Here is a 17,516-nt window from a genome sequence, read left to right as displayed (position 1 = left end):
TTTTCATGGTTCAGCGGAGCATAAATAAGAGTGTATATTTAAAACGTGTAATATTTATCAGACATTTGGTTTTATTATATTCTTCCCATGTTATAAAACTATCTAACGCCTAATTTGATAACAACAGTAATATATTTATTAATAATAATTACTAAGAATATATAGTTAGATCAGCATATTTACAAAACAGTTCTACAACGGTACAATTATTTCCCTGATGACAGTTCTTTATCAAAATTGGTCTCGTGTTCAGACTTAGTCAACATGAATTTTGGCAAAGTAACTCCTAATTGTTGGCTGTATTGAGGGACAGTGTCTGCCCAGAATGCACCTTTTGATTCTTTACCGGCAAATTCTGTGGGATTGGCAATATTGTCTAATTTAGAACTGGCAGCTGGCGGAGAATCATATTTGTCAGCTGGTGGCGGTCTTGTACTACGGACATTGTTTTTGGTATTGCGCTTAACAATACTCGGTACTGTTGGAGCTTCAACATAAAGACCGGCTGCTTTATCTCCTGAATAAAGACCTCCCGGCCTCACGGTTCCCTTTTTCGAGACATCATCTTGAAGTGCGTATTTCTTAAATGGCTGTTTTCTCTTTTGGTCGGGAAGAGCTGTGGATGAGACGTCAAATAATTTTCCAATAGGGGCAGGGTTGGAGGTAGGTACAACTTTGCTCTCAGCTTCCTCGCTACCTTCTGATTGGTCTTTCTTTGATTGTGGCTTAGAATTGAATTCCTTAACTTCCTTGTATGCCAAATGACTACTTACTGGAGCTGACTCAGAAACAAACATGCACTCTTCATGCTTCAAACCGGTTTTGTCTGTGCACTGATAACATGTCATATCATTTTTGATGACCTTTTTGCAAGCTGATCTATCTTTTTTAGCGAATTCGGCTAGTACATGTTCAACGTTTTTCTTTGGTTCATTATCAGTGAAAAATCCGGGAATAGACGACTGGTAACCGTCATCTTTGTCCTCTTTCTCTTTGCCATCATCTTCATCATCGTCTTCATCATCATCTTCCTCAGAGTCTTCTTGTTGTTGATATTTAGCATATTTTTGAGGTTGTCTTGCTTCTGACCTAGATGCTGGAGTCGGGGCCGAATAATAGTTGCCGAATTTTTCTTCAGGCTGTCTTTGTGGTCTTCTATGGTGTACGGTTTGCTGGAATCTTGCTCCACCTCGAACAGGCTTAGTTTCGTAATGTTGTTTAATGGGGGCACTGGCTGTTGAAGAAACTGACTTCAAATTTTGGGACTTTTCAGGAGACTGTTTCGATTCCTCCCCGCTTGAACTTTCACCCTCACCTTCTGGCTCATCATCACTGTCGAATTTCTGTTCCTTTACGTACGCGTATTTATTATTTTTCGGTTCAGAAACATACGAGCAAGATTCATAACTTCCTCCATTTTTGGGGTTCTGGCAAACCGTGCATGTCATGGAATCCTTTTGAACTTTTTTGCAATTCTCGGGGTTTTTCTTCACGTCAGCAGCCTGTTTTTCTGATAGACTCTTAATCCTGTCATACTCGTCTGAACCATATTCTTCATCTGATCCATAATCGTACTGCTTCAACGCAGCTTTATCACCATAGCCACTGAAGTCGGGTGAGTCATAGCTTGAGCTATCGTCGAACTGTTTAGGTCTCGATTTGTAGTCACCACTGTAATTGTAGCCGGAGTCTTCATCTTGACTTTCTTGATTTTTTCGTTGTTTGGGCTTCCTCCTGTTACCTGAATATCTTTTGTAACGGAAAATTTTGGGGTCAATTCCAGATAATTGTGCATAACTGGGATAGCTCCCTGCATATGCATTTCCAGTCAGAGGTTGATATGTAGGAACTGCTGCTTGAGCATCTTGAGGTTGGAAACTATATTTCTTGTAAGGAGCAAGATATTCATCTGAATTGAGAGCGCGAGTTGTCTCACTGGGGTGAATAACTTTATATTCGGAAACTGTGGGTGGAACGTATACATCATCAGATTTAGACTTATCAGTGTAAGATGCTGAAGTTGCTCTTGAACTAGAATCAGGATGATTATTTTTCTTGTAATTATTATTCCTCTCGTGTTTTGTTTTGATATCAAAATTAAGAGGAGCTCTAGTCAACGCAGATGATTTTGCAGTTGCTTTGGTACGTTCTATCTGCACAGTATTTTGCTGATAACGGTTTGGCTGAGGAACCGGTTCCAACCCTGAACCCTGGCTGAATTGAGGAACGAATCCAAAACTTTCAGGTGAGAAGGTTTTGTCTGATGCTTGACCTTGGAAGAAGTCTTGTGTTCCCAAGACTGATTGCGATTCAGCTCCGCCTACATCGAAGAGTGATTGATATTTTTTGGGAACTTTTTGGAAAACGTCCGCGACTGGATTGGATGCCGCTTCGCTGAGACCTGTAATGCGATTTTTGATGATAATGTTAACTACATATTATTGTGTTTAAATTTACAAATACCATTTTTTATTACTGATCACATTTTTTTTATTACCGAATTGACCACCTCCAAAGAGTGGTGAGAAATCTAATGGTGTTACAAATCCGCTGTCTTCTGCACTTTTCTCTGCGCTTCCTTCATTTTCTGCTGAGTAACTTTCTCCGTACGAGCCTTCATCATCATATTGCTGGCAAACAGTAATCTTTGCCAGGCAAAGAATTGTCACCTAAAAATCATAATTAAACAGTCTTAATTAAATGGATGGCTTTATATCATTAATCAAATTGGGCAGATTACCAGTGGTGTGCGGATCATAGATGCTGTCAATATGGAGCATCCCCAGAAATAACTATTTAATAAATACTATGTTTTTATTTTACAATATTTTTTAAATATCCCAGTGGTACCATGCCACAATAGCACACCACTACTACTTCGACGACCGCCTGCCAAGATTCATAAGAAGATAATAATATTAATGTATCAAATAGTAATATCAGTAGGTATCAAACATTGAAACATTCAATACCAATACCTAGGCAATATATTGGGCCTCTATGTCAAAACCATGCAAGGTGTGTATTTTTCTAAACGTCAAATACTTGTTTAGAGATATGAGTTGATATATTAAAGCGATACCTTTACCTACCAGAGGCACCTAATCTCATTTAGGTATGGTCTCAATATTGATGCTCGATTTAATATAAATAAAAAGGATTTCAAGTTATACACATTTTTATTTTTATAAAAATCAATGTTTTTTAAAATAAATATAAAAAATATTACAACTATGAATTAGTCAATAATCTCTTGGACAAAAATGATAGAAAACTTAATAAACCAAATTTTAATAATATATGACCATAAAGAAATACATATAATAATAAGATGAGATCCTTTGACAAATTCACATTTTATAAAAAAAAAATACAATTGTAAGTTTATTTTTGACTTAAAATAAAAATAATATTTTCCTTTTTAACGTTTTCAGATACCTACATATTTTAAATTGTAAATTAATAAAAAATGTCTCAAATTGCAAAGTTCGTATTTTTTCCGCTAGGTGCCTCAAGACAAATAAATAGAAGTATGAAACAAAAATAATTGATAACGTTACTTATTAAAATAGAATTTCATAAAACACAGACTGTCAATGGCTGCGTCAGACAATCGTGTACGCTTTTGAGACACAAAAATTCTGAGTCGACGTTGGCTTAATTGACTGTGTTAAATGCCCCGATTAGTCTTTCAACGTTTTGTGTTTTCTGTCCACTTTTTTCATACGCTGTGTGACATACTCACTCAAATTCTGTTAATTTTTTTCAATTAAAAAAAAATAATAAAGAATTCCCGAATCTCGAGAGTCTTTTCTCGAGATCCGGGATTTCCCGAAATGTTAAAAATTTCAATTCTTGAGATTCGCGATGGAAAATCTCGAAAATTTCTCGAGAATTCCCGTCGGGAAATTCCCGAAACCCAACTCTATTCACGGTAAGTTAGAACTGGGATCATAAAATGAAGCCTCTCTCATGTTACATTTGGCCATTTTGAGATACTTAATCAAATAAAACCATTTTGTTGAGAATAAATTATTTATAATTAAAAGGCCTCTCCTGAATTCCTTAATCACTTTTTTGTATTCCTCTCCCAATATTCCATGTGAATTATTTCGCTGTGAAGACTTTTTGCATCCGCTGGGTTAAGCCGCGTTGGCACGACCAAGTACGATCCAAGTTTACTTGGACCGAGCGCACTCGTATGAGACATCGTCATACTAATTATTCCTATCCAAGCTAGCTTGGATGACTAGGACGCGGTCCAAGTAGCTTGGATAGGAGTAATTTGTATGAAGATGTCCCGAACGAGTGCGCGTGGATGACGCTCGGTCCAAGTGTACTTGTATCGTACTTGGACCGTGTCAACGCGGCTTTAAGAAAAACTCTCGTGTGATCCTCCATTTTGACAGATGCATAGATCATTATTGCAGGAGGCCAATATAACAGATCAGAAACAAGTGACTTTATGTTGCTAGATCAAAAAAATACATATGCCAAAACAGAAGCAATGTGATGTAGATCATTGTTGCATATTAAGTCAAAAAACTACCAAAATGTAACATAGATCATTATTGAGGGGGAGGCTTCAAATATCGAATTGATATTTAGGGTCCCTTTTCTGAATGGGACAGGATGGAACCCGATGCTTTCCAAACACTTGTGTTGAGGTTGCTATGCCACTGACTCAAAATATAGAAAATGTCGGAAATATAAAAATAAGTTCGTAAGAGTCAGTGGCTCACCCAGGATATAATATTGGGGGGGGGGCCCAAGGAGGAGAATGTAAATTAGTCCTATAGACTCTTTTTCTTCTTCACAGCCTAATTTCTCGTTTATCGGTCTTTTGTCTATTGCACTCGGTGTACCTACGCCATGGTCCCCACATCCTGAAGCGGGCCCTCAGGCTAGGATATTTGGCCCCCCCTACCTACCGCTAAGATTAAAGGCAGTGTGAAACACTACTTTAACGTTTTTCAAATTGTGTTTTAGTTCAAATTAAGGGTACTTATACAGTGAATTATTGGCGATTTTTAATACATCTACTTCAATAATGGAGCTGTCGAGTATTGACATATAATAATCCAAAAATATATTGCACAATTATATAAGTAATTGAAAATGTTCATGGCCATGAAGTATAATAGCGCCGCAGGCGACTTTTTTACTATTAAAGCTAATTTATGATTTGTGTTTATCTCACTTATCTGGTCAAACCAACACGCCGGGCCCCCCACAGCCCGGGCCCCCAGACTAGAGCTCTGTCAGCCCTCCCCAGCCATGACCTACACCACTCCGGAATTCGGGTGGACACCGAGAATTTTTTGACAGTTCCATTAGGGATTGGCTTTCTAAAAAAACCTGACATTAGTGTTTCGAAATTTTTGTGTTAGAAATTAAAATCTAAGAAATTTTTCTAAAAAGGGCACTGGAGAATTATTACAAATCATTTTTTGCCGTGTTTTTATTTGTCTAAGTCCAAAGGTATAGTTTATTGGCTTTCAATTTCAATGTTTAAAATCATTCTAATAATTTTCATTTTTGGGGGGTGCCAGCGCCCCTTGCCCCCCCCCCCCCTGGGTGCGCCACTGGTAAGAGTAGTCTGATTTTAATAGTTTAGTACAGAATGTATCATAGTATGTGAAATATCTCGAAGAATAATGTCACATTGTTGTTATTGTTATGGAAAAAGATCTCACTTAATGGACATCACGTTATCGACAAGTAATATTAGTTATGAATCAATCAGTCGCGCCATTTTTCATTACCTAGACAAAAAATGTCCATGCAATATCTATTTATCTATTATCAACGAATTTAAAACTACTTCGTCAATAACACCGAAGCAATACAAAAGAAAAAAATAAATCGCTTTCGATTTGTTAGACGAAATTATTATAGACATCAATTTATATTTTATGTTTCGTAATGCAGAGCTGTGTGACATGGTTGACTGCGTTTTTATTCGTTGCATTTGATTCAATTATTAATTTCTATTATTGATTTCTTAAAAATAATATAGAATCGAATAAAATGAAATTTGTCACCGTTTTTAGATCGATCTAATACAAAATTATTGTTTTAAAATACGACGCTTTTTCAACCAGTGTCACTGTTGATGGCATTATGTTTAAATTATAAAGGTTTCTCTTTAAGTCTTTTAATTTTAATTTGTTTTGTTGTAAGGTAGTGTGCAATTTCCGAAAGCTAAGACTTGTGCTGATTGATCAAAATATAGCAATGCATACTGAATAAAGACTAACACTACACACTTTTGCGAGCTTTTCACTTACATGTGTGGTGACGACGTGTGAAAATAAATAATTAAATTACCATGCAGAAAAGAACATCGCATTTTTTGTCTTTCTAGTTTGCCTAAAGTTTGTTCCTAATGATTGCTATAACCGGTGATTTTCTCGTTTTTCGCTGATTAACAATACAAAGGTATTATCTTCCAAGCACCATAAAATAAACTGATACACATCTTAGTCACATTATTTTTAAAATATCTTATATAAAGTTATATAATAATATAATATATTATATAATTTTGGTCACAGCGAATTTTAAGCAAAACTTGACGAAACAGATGACTCTTTGGAAAAGTTACTTCAGTTATTAGTTATAATTTACAAATAGTAAAGATATACGTAAAATACCTTTAACTAAATGTAAGTTGTATAAAAATAAAATAGCCAATATATATATATATATAAGTTTGTTAAAAATATGTTTAGTTTAGAATACAAGTTTTCGTGATATCCTAAAATGAGTATATTTTTTTTATTTGCTGAAGGTTAGATTTTTACAAACTTATAACAAACGAAAATTGTACCCTTCAGTTTTGGAAAACGCGATATAAAATTTTATTGGTTGAAAACCACTCTATACTAATCAGGCGATGACCCATTGGCTGCATACCGTTTAATACGTTATACGCCGACCAATGAATGGCTCCGAATGCTTTGCGAGCTATCAGAAAATGTGTACGCATCAAATCTAAGTGAATTTAGCTAAATGCCTATCCTATGTACATATAGTGAATCAATGGTTTTACCACATAATAAAAATATGAGATTTAACACTCCACTTCCAGAGTGAGCCACATAAAATTTTCGTTATTAGTAGGTATAGTGTTATTTACCCTTGGTTGAAAATGCATTGGATATCAGTAATTTTTACTACTAAATACATATTTTATTACATGACGGAAATACACGTTCTTTTATTAGAATTTTAATAATACATTCGATGGTTTATTGAAATAAAACATAGGTATCTAAATGGAAAAATCATACATGTTTCTTATATAATACATGTCATGTGGTCATTATCTAATGTAATACATGACATTTAAGTGTTTCATCAACATATTTAGATACGTCATAATATATATGAGTCAACAAGGTAATTAGGTCAAGGTTGTTGAAACTATCTAGGCTCGCAAAGCTACTCCGAAAAGCTTTCGGGAGCTTTCGTTCTCAATAAATAATATCGTATGCTCGTGTAAAGTTTTTATGAATAAATCACGTTAAATAATTTTATGTATGGCGTGAATATGCTGATAAGTCTAAAAACATCACTTCTCAGGGCAGCTGTACGTTTGGCTTTCTGTAGTAAATCAGGAATGTTTTTTGTTGTTTGTTGAGAATTTACAAACATTTCACTAAAATTTAAAAACATATAATCTGATTTACCACAGAAAGCCAATCGCACAAATAGTATTCCTGAGAATTTATGTTTTTAGACTTATCAACACATTCACGCCATACACGGAATTTACATTAAGGGTTTTTTTAAACAGATTTTTTTGACACGAAGTGGTTTTAAGCAATTCGCTCAACCTGTTTACATAGACAACAATTAATTTGCCAGACGTGGGATTCAGACCCGCAATTTACAGTAGCAGAAGCAGACATTATGCTACTCCACCACGCCGTGCGTTACTGTATCGGTCATAAATTATCTTCACTGACATTGTTACTCAATATTATATACTATTGGATGACAATGCGGCTAAATTTTCGTTTTCGAGGGTGTTTAATTCATGCATTCATTTTGTAGAACACTTTTCTAGTTATAATATACCCATTCGTGCACCCCCACAACCAGTGTTGCCAAATGTCTCGCTAGATTTCAAAATCAGCCAAGTCCACCTTTATGTATTTTTGATTTTTTTGTGAATTGTTGAACAACTACTGCTTTCTAACATTTTTGCATTATCGAAATGTGGAACCTATTAATTTTAAATATTCTATAAGTAATCGAAATAAAATAAACTTTCACCCTTGTTACTATGTAGGTACTTGAGAAAACAAAAAAGCTGTTTTTCTCCTATTCTTCCATTATGGACTTGGCTGATTTTGAAATCTAGCGGCACAAATAAGATAAGAAAATAAGCTAGCTGACAGAAAACAATGATAGATTTTCTTATACCTACTCAATTTAAAAAAAAAATGTCTAAATGTATAGCACCTACTTCATTAAAATAAGTCATAATTTTTGAACACTGTTTTACAAGAATAAACAATATTGAAAGATAATTAATCTCGCAACTAACAAACACCTAAAGGCATATAACCAAAAATAATCAGGTATACATTTTGGTCATCATTTAAATATCGTATGTTACCTTTAGTTTATTGATATTATAAGGTACAAGAGGCTTGCATGATGAATTTATTATAGATTTTTTGCGAAAAATTTTAAGCGGTGTCGAAAAACCTTAGATTTAACGCCATACGCCAGATGCGTATTTTGCAAGATGTCTATTGAAAAATGAGAAAACAAGCCAAACCCTAGGTTGACAACACTGCCCATCGTAGCGCAGAGGCTAGAAAGGTCGATGCGTTTTCCTTGTGTCACGTGTTACTCGATCCAATTAATAAATCTTCGCGTGAAAAAGACACTATCGATAACTAGTATTATTAATTAAAACCGATTTTTAACCCGTGAAAGAATGATACATATCTACTATAAATTGTGGTATTTTTGGTAAATAGTATTGCAAAACTATAAAAAACAAAACCTCTCAGCCTTAAATCCGTCTTGAGAAAGTTATGAGTTAAGACTATATTTATTATAAGGGGACAACAATTTACCGTAGCCGCAACACAAAACAATTACATAACAAATTATTCGCGTTTAAAAATTAATAGCTAGCTGTGACTACGCAATAGGATGTAACCGATCTAATCATTGAACCAGATTTGATTATGAGAAACAAATTATTATTAATACTATAGATTCCACAAGTTTACTTTAACTATAAATCTTTCTCTATTAAGTGTACACCTTAGAACAGTAACTCGGCTCTTGCGCATCTATCCTATACACAAGACTGCTTTCGGCATCTATGGCAGCTATCTAGGGTAGGAAAGTATCGAAATATTAGCACTTATTGTAACAATTACAATAAGTTAACCGTCCGAACTGTCAAAACTGTCTATCTTGCTTTAAACTTTATCACAGCCAAGAGAGGTGCTGTTAAAACATAGCACTTATTGTAACAATTACAACTAACTTATTGTAATTGTTACAATAAATGCTAATACTTGGATACTTTCCTACCCTAGATAGCCGCCGAAAGCAGTATTGTGTGTAGAATAGATGCGCTGATCGGTATTCCAAGGGTTCAATTAATAATATTATCACGATTGACGAGAGAGATGGTGTGCTCTTAACCCTGTAAATCGCGGAGTCATGCCGCGGTTGGGTTCAAATTTTCAGTGTGTTGATTCCAGAGCGAATAGGGATTGATCAAATTAAATGTGTAATACCTACCACGTAGATACTGATAATCCATTAACAAATTTATATCAATTTAATTAAAACACAATATTATGTAGAATATATTCCACATAATTTAGTATTATTTTATCAATAAATGTTGAATAAGGCCTTGTCGACATGGGGCGTGTCTCGCCGCGAGTGCATGTGGACACCTACCTCGACCGCGCGCGACAGTCGTCACGGCGCGAATACTTGCGGAGGGCTCAATGAGGTCGCATGTACCTGGAATGCGGGCGAGTCAAAACGCGCCATGTGCAGAAGGCCTTAACTACAATGGGAGATTGTGAGCTGATGGCTGGTGCCCATATACTACGAACCTACTATTAATAAATATTAAACCAAATAAATGTGGAATAAGTAGGTACTAGGTACTTACACATTATTGTATTTTATTTTAATTAATAGAAAGTCTTTCTACTAAGAATTGACAGTAAGTTAATGCTATTAAAGAAACCATAAACCTTCACATGAGTCAGCCGATATAAACATTGGGTTGCTTATATGGAGAATTAAAAGTCGACATCCCGTTTCTAACTTGTTATACGTAGAAAATGACTTCAATCATTAGAGATGTGTACAGTTATGGGTTTCCTTCAGTAGGTATTGACGTATGTTATAGAACGTCTTTTTTTAAGTTTGAGTCTACTCCATTGGATACCATAATTACATTCAATCTTCAAACTCAATTATTATTTAAAAATTAAGAACAAGTTAGAGGTGGAATGACGATATTATATAGTTATTATTAATTGTGAAAATATTGGAGTAAACCTGGGACAAACTGATTATCACGTTTTATTTTTAAAATTTATATTCTGAACATGTAATTAATTAATAAGTAACTATTGTATCGAGACTACTAAGGCAACTTTATTTGACTTTACATGAGAGAAAAATTAAATAATATTCTTTTTGGTTTCGTCATACTAATATATTTTCACTAACTTTTTTTTAAAACCATGTTCGATGCTAAGAAGATATGGGCATTCACAGAGTGGTTGGATTAAAAGATTTTTGTTTTACGAGAAATGGATGTTGGCCATTTGAACATATTGGTCAGTCAGTAGAGCTTTAGAGTCATTCACTAATTACCCTACCAATATAATTGTAACTTCGTTATGGAATAAATCGTATTAACGCACTGTTAGGATGATAAGGGTGGGATTCTAATCAATTTAATTAACCTTACAAATAACTTATTTTCGTCAAAATGTTTGTTTTACGCTCTCGATATTTTAAGACACTAGATAGAAACATCCATATGGAGTAAAGTTTTATTGAGCATAGATTCTGACAGAAAGACGTTCACGTTTTTAAAATGCTCTTTTGTTTCAGGTTTACTCCAAATTATTAAAGTAGGTGATTGTTAGTTGTTCTCTTTAATTGTATTGTAGATATGTCCCTACCATAAAACTGATGCCTTTATAGGTATTCATCTTTGGGGTAAACTGGGACTAATCCCGGATGACGTCACAACTGATTTCACTACACAATGTTGTCCTTCGGAACACTTTCAAGAAAGTAACTGCAAATAACCGGTAGCAAAACGTTTTATAGTCGGGTTTTGTAACTATTTTTTTTTGCTTCAGTATTGTCTGTTGCTGGTACATTCGGTGAAAGAGGTAAACCAATGGACCGAGTGCTGTAACGAACCGTATCACAGATTTGGACAGTGACGGAGAAATGATAAATCGTAGAATTAGATGGGTAATTCTAACAGGTGTAAATTAAATGTATTTACTGTTGTATTGCAAAACCGCCATAACATCATACTTTACTACAGTATGACTTTTATATTTTGGGCTGACACTAGTGACATTTGGAGAATTATATATCCATGTGTTCGGAAACTTGGACGTATGCAGTTTGCCGTATCACACTCCACCGTGACATGTTGTATCGGAAATATATGGCCGTATATTAAAGACCTTTCAACCTCGTTGGTGTCCTATAGTACTGACATAACATTCATGTCTAAATAAAACACGGTTATTATCGGCAAGTCAGCAGCAAACACATTTTGAAAATAGCCGATATACTGGACTATTTGTTAAGTTAGGTTAGGTTTTCATTCTTGAATTCATGAATTTTGCCAAAATCAGCTAAAAAGATTGAATTAACATTCGTATTAATTGAATCTAATAAAGTTGGAGACCGTATAGTATACGCTCATCTCTTTCCGATAGAAAGCTCACGGTGAACTATAACACGGTGAAATGTTTTACGTACAATCTACATGTAACCATAAATATCCACCCCTATCTTTCACATAAGTACATAACGTCTTTATTTCCTCGCCCCCGCTTCAGTCATGTGATATTGCTTACCAAGCATATCATTGTATCGCTCGTGACGCGTCGGCCAAAACATAATAAAATGAGATGACACAATCGATTCGTCAGATGATTTCAAAGGGGTCTCAAAACAGTTCAAACCAGTCATAAATTTATTAAATTATACCGAAATATTAAAAGTGTGCGTGTTCCTCACACAATCTGTATAAGATATTACCCAAACAACACGTATTAAAGGAACCTATAACGTAACTCTCAAACAGATAGGTACTTATACACAAATAAACCATTGATATTATGTGTTAGCACTGACATCATAATTATTTTTGGCTTAGGATGTGATTCTAAGAAAGAGATAAACATATTTTAACTATGCACAGTTAGTAGTAGTTAGTCTTTATAGTTTTTATTTATTTTTTATCATGGGGTGTCAAAACCAGCTTTCAAGTACCCAGTGTACAAGGCGAATGTCTTGCACGTATTTTCAATCGATGCATCGGTATACAATGGTTTTCAATCCTGGGATTCCACTCGATTTCTTTATCTCATAACCCTGGCGTTGAAATTGTCGAAAATCCAAGATTTTAGGATTAATTATTTTATATGTTATATTTTTGTCAACTCAAGTGTAATTCAAAGAAAGCGGTTGGTTTTATAAATTAAAAAATTATTATAATCTCAGAAAATACTCCACATCATTAATTTATCATAGACTTTTTTTAAACCATATCCGATCCTATGAAGATCATACGAGCCTCCACAGAGATCTATTAGATCCATACTCTGACTCCAAACAAACGTTGAAAAACAATAGGTATACATATTTACCAGACTTAGCATTCGAACCTGGAAACCACGAGATTATAAGTAGAGTTGGGTATTTCCCGAGAAAATCTCAATCTCAAGATTTGGGATTTCCCGAAATGATGAAATTTTGAATTTTCGAGATTCGAGATTTCCAGAAAACACTTCTCGAGAATTCTCGAGATATCGGAAAATTTAAAAAAAAAACTGTAAAAATCATAAAATCAGTGTAAAAACAGACAAATTCGAAAAAAATATGATTTTTTTTATTTATGTACGAGTAAGAAGACAAACAAGAAAACAAAAATATGTACTTAATTTAAAACATTACTTATTAAAATAGGATTTCAAAAAACACAGACTGTCAATCGCTGCGTCTAACAATCACGTACGCTTTTGGGACACAAAATTCCCTGATGTTGCAAATATTGCGTTCATTTTGAGTCGACGTTGGCTTAATTGTGTTAAATGCCCTGATCAGGCTTTGAAAGTTTTGTGTAAAATCGTTTTTTCAATTAATATTTGATAATAAAGAAATCCCGAATCCCGAGAAAAGATTCTCGAGATCCAGGATATCACGAAATGTTAAAAATTTCAATTCTCGAGATTCGAGATGGAAAATCTCAAAAATTTCTCGAGAATTCCCGTCAGGAAATTACCGAAACCCAACTCTAATTATAAGTCAACGTGTTTGCTGCTCGGCCATCGTGGGGTCATCATAGAATTATGGCATCAGAAATGATCTTCATATTTATTTAAAAAACGAACCTAGAAACGTATTTATTACAATGAGATTATTTAAAGAAAACTAATAATATAAAAATCATAAATGTTGTTATTATCTATATTCTATGGTTTAAATATAATATAATTTTAATCTTGTTGATTGTTGAAAAAAAACTTCAAAATTAGTGAGAAGTTTGGGGCCAGCACTGATAATAATTGTATAAATGAGCCAATGCACCCGAGTGGGTACTCGACGGTCTTTTGAGTAATGTTGTCACAATTTTTGCTGCTTCAACTATTAATTGAGATAGAATCAGTGCTCGAAATGGAAAATTTTACGAACAGGAACGCTCAATAATTTTTCAAAAATGTGCAATATTAGATATATCTGTAATATAAAAAAATATCTTAGTTTTACATAATGTACTTTATAAAACATTTTCCTCATCACCTTCGCCCGAATCAGTTGTTTGTAACATAAAAAATATATCATAATATAAGTTTACGAAATCGTTTACTAAAAAATACATCATTCATAATAATAATAATTATACAAATATGTATACCTAAATGTAAGTATATGAATCTAATTGGAGTAGGAAACATAAAAATATATGAAATAATGGACAAACCAATACAATTGTCCATTTGTTTCGTCAGTAGTTTGAATAAAAACATCTAAATAAGTGTAAATGGAAACATGAGTGAAGATACCTTATCGTTATTGATTTTTGGGTTTTCACCACGTGTACTTCTTCCTTCTTTCCTCGATATCATATAATATCTCTTGATAATGGCCTCTGCAACAAGCCCGAAACGTCGAGCAAAGAATGAAGAATTACACACGGTGAAAACCCAAAAATCAATTACGATGATAAACAACCGTGAAAGTCTCAAACAGAAGATAAGTACATTGGTTAAACCAAGTTACATGCTACTTTATTTAAAGCTAGTACCTAAATTGGAAATATTTTGATTAAACAATTTTTTAATCAAATCAAAATCCATCATGTACGAAAAAGTAGGAGCATGGTTCATAATGAATTAATTTAATAAAATTAAGTACTTAATGAATACACAAGTTTTACGAATGTAGCATTCATTATTAAATATGCATAATTTTAAACAACCCCAGACTTGTAGATATTAGAAAAAAATATTCAAATATTTACACCATGTGGGCATGTGGGATAATTTATTCTAATAGGTTTCTGATGTTGTTGAAACTATTAATTACTATGTAAGTAAATTCCCATTGGATTCCTCTATGATTTTATTAAAATGTATGCTACCTCTTTTATTTCGACAACATCTATCGCATGAGTTTTCGCAATGTATTATTTGCTCAATGCAATCTATATGTTATGTATTATTTAATATGTCATTGGTATTATATAATATATAGGTGCATATGAGGGTGAGAAAAAACACGTCACACAGTGATGTTCCTAAATAAAATGCCGCGTCAATTTTTCTACAGTATTTTAAATCTCCCTATGATGACTCAAATACCTCTGTAATAAGGAATCTGTTCTATGAATATATTATAACAAAAAATACCTTTGCGATAATAGGTATATGAAATTAATAACTAATACATAATATATATTCGCTTTTTATGTTACTAGGTATAAGATAGAGTTTAGACACTTACCCAAATCACCGGAGTGTAAGGTATATTCTATTCGATACCCAACTTCTATAGGGAAACAACTCAAAATACATTGTTCTAAGATTTCGTCGTTACCACTTGGCAATACCTACACAGTTTTGTTATTTTTACTCATTTGTACTCTGCTATTATTGTACAGTAGGTACCTATATAAAAATCCTTAGTACTATCATAGTACCACTATGTTTGTGGTTTGCATAGTATGCGACAAGTTTCTCCAATCACAAGACAAACAATAATTCAAAACACCAACAAAAACTCACAATCAAGACACGATAATTATTATAGTACCTAGGTACTTTATTTAGGTGGGTATGTACTTTTTTATAATTATTATGGTTTTATAAATAAATACTACGACGATGTAAACGACCACGACCACGACCTCTTGTTAGTCGAGGATTGCTGTTTAAAATAATATTTTGTAAGAAAATTTATTCTTTCAAAGCCCTCAAATCAAAAATTACATGTGCTATTAGTTATTGTTTATAAAACCTTTTTTTGAGACAAAAAATCTCTTCAAGCAATAAATCTTCACACAATATTTTTTTCAATGCACAATAGGTAGGATTCATTGTATTATTATTGAGTAGTAAACAGCTTTGCTACGTAGAAGTTTTGTGAAACAAAAAATATGAACTAAGTAGGTACCAACCTATATTGATTTAATGATTTATTTCAAAGGACCGTATTACTATGGTTATTTTAATATCCTCAACAATATATTTTTTCCATTAGCTTTATTTTCTGTATAACATGAAGGATAGGTAAAGAGTTTAGGTAGGTACCTACCTACGAGTATTTTTTCACTGCGAAGTATTTCTGCCGAACTAAAACCGAAATAAAAAATAAGAGTAGGTACCTAGCTCAGCATGATATGGGTAATACTATGAACGTTTAAATTTTTTCGTTCCCCCTGATGAAGATGCCCATACACGCAAAAATTGTACAGAGACCACAGACATTTTAATTTACTTGCACAATAGCGTTATTAAACCTCCTTGGATGTATATCGCTCCATACCGATGGGAAGACACCTTGTTGGTTGCATACCATCTAATATCAACAGGTCGACTAATGAACGGCCTCGATTGTCTTATGATGTATTGTGAAAACTATGAATGCGTCAAGCCTACCTAGTACCTAAAGTTAGCTATCCTGTATCCTATATTTTACGCAATCGTCAATCGGACAGTTATTGTTTTGTTTCTTCCATCCATTTCTCTCCCGTTTCATTCCATAAAATATTGTGACTTCCACTCCCGTATTGATTACAAATTTAATGTACTCAAAATCATAACTGTTTGGGAACCCGCGATTTACACTCTTACCCAAGTCAGCTAAGCCCTGTGGTTCATACCAAAGTGTCTAAAATCCAAGCCTTGGTAGATACCTACACAAAGGTAATTTATTTATTCATAAAACATTAATTAACAAATGAATTATTTTTCACAATACCTATGTAGATATTTCATGTGTTTTAATTGAAAATCAAAAAAAGGTGCGTAATAATTTAACGTTATTATCGATATTAGTAGTAGGTACCTACCCTAAATAAATGATGTATTTTGTGATTTTGTCTGCAAGCAAAAAAAACTTGTTGAATAGCACTGACGAATAGAATAATATACTATTATCTCATATTGTCTTAAAGAAAACGGAAGAGAGCAATACAGTCATGTAAGGGTGCTTTCTTCAATAAAAACTGTATTTTTTATTATCAGGCATGGGTTGTCTAGAAATGCATTGTTAGGAAAAAATATACCTAGATGCATTTCTAAGAAATTTGCCTGTTATTATCGACATGTACGAATTATTAAAAATCAGGGGTAGTCAACAAGTAAAATCATTGTTTAATATTTTTTTTTTTTTTTTTAAATATATTTATATACCAATTCATATTCCTCAATTTCAACACAGTCTGAACCGGAACGCTATATTAAATATTCTGATGAGGCTCGAGAATTTTACGAGACATCTCGCTATCAGGATTCCACGAGAAGGAACGGTAGATTCGAAGAATCCACGAGACGGAACGGAATTGTCAACGAATTCACGAACCGGAACGGCGCTCCGGGGCGTTCCGCTCCATTCCGAGCGCTGGATAGAATATTCCTACAAAAAACAAAATAAAATCAATATTGAATTAGAATAACTTTAAATCAATTGCAAGACATAAAAAGGTTTACATTCTCCTCCACTATTCCCGGTGCTGCAACGCTGTCACCCAT

At 33.7% G+C, this 17,516-nt stretch overlaps 1 protein-coding gene across 1 annotated transcript; it reads right to left on the bottom strand.

The window, feature by feature from the left end:
* Nucleotides 1-73: 73 nt before the first annotated feature.
* Nucleotides 74-17,516, bottom strand: LOC147064493 (uncharacterized). Its single transcript, XM_085957607.1, has 3 exons — nucleotides 17,475-17,516; nucleotides 2,544-2,669; nucleotides 74-2,438 (listed from the first exon to the last, which is right to left on the bottom strand). Exons 1-3 carry the CDS (start codon nucleotides 17,514-17,516, stop codon nucleotides 207-209), a joined length of 2,400 nt encoding a protein of 799 aa, XP_085813733.1. The 3' UTR covers nucleotides 74-206.

The sequence above is a fragment of the Rhyacophila brunnea genome, unplaced genomic scaffold (genome assembly GCF_057557595.1).
Source record: "Rhyacophila brunnea isolate RB1 unplaced genomic scaffold, BYU_Rbru_1.0 scaffold_7, whole genome shotgun sequence".
In the NCBI taxonomy this organism is placed as follows: Eukaryota; Metazoa; Arthropoda; class Insecta; order Trichoptera; family Rhyacophilidae; genus Rhyacophila; species Rhyacophila brunnea.
This window is presented reverse-complemented; position numbering and strand designations above follow the sequence as displayed.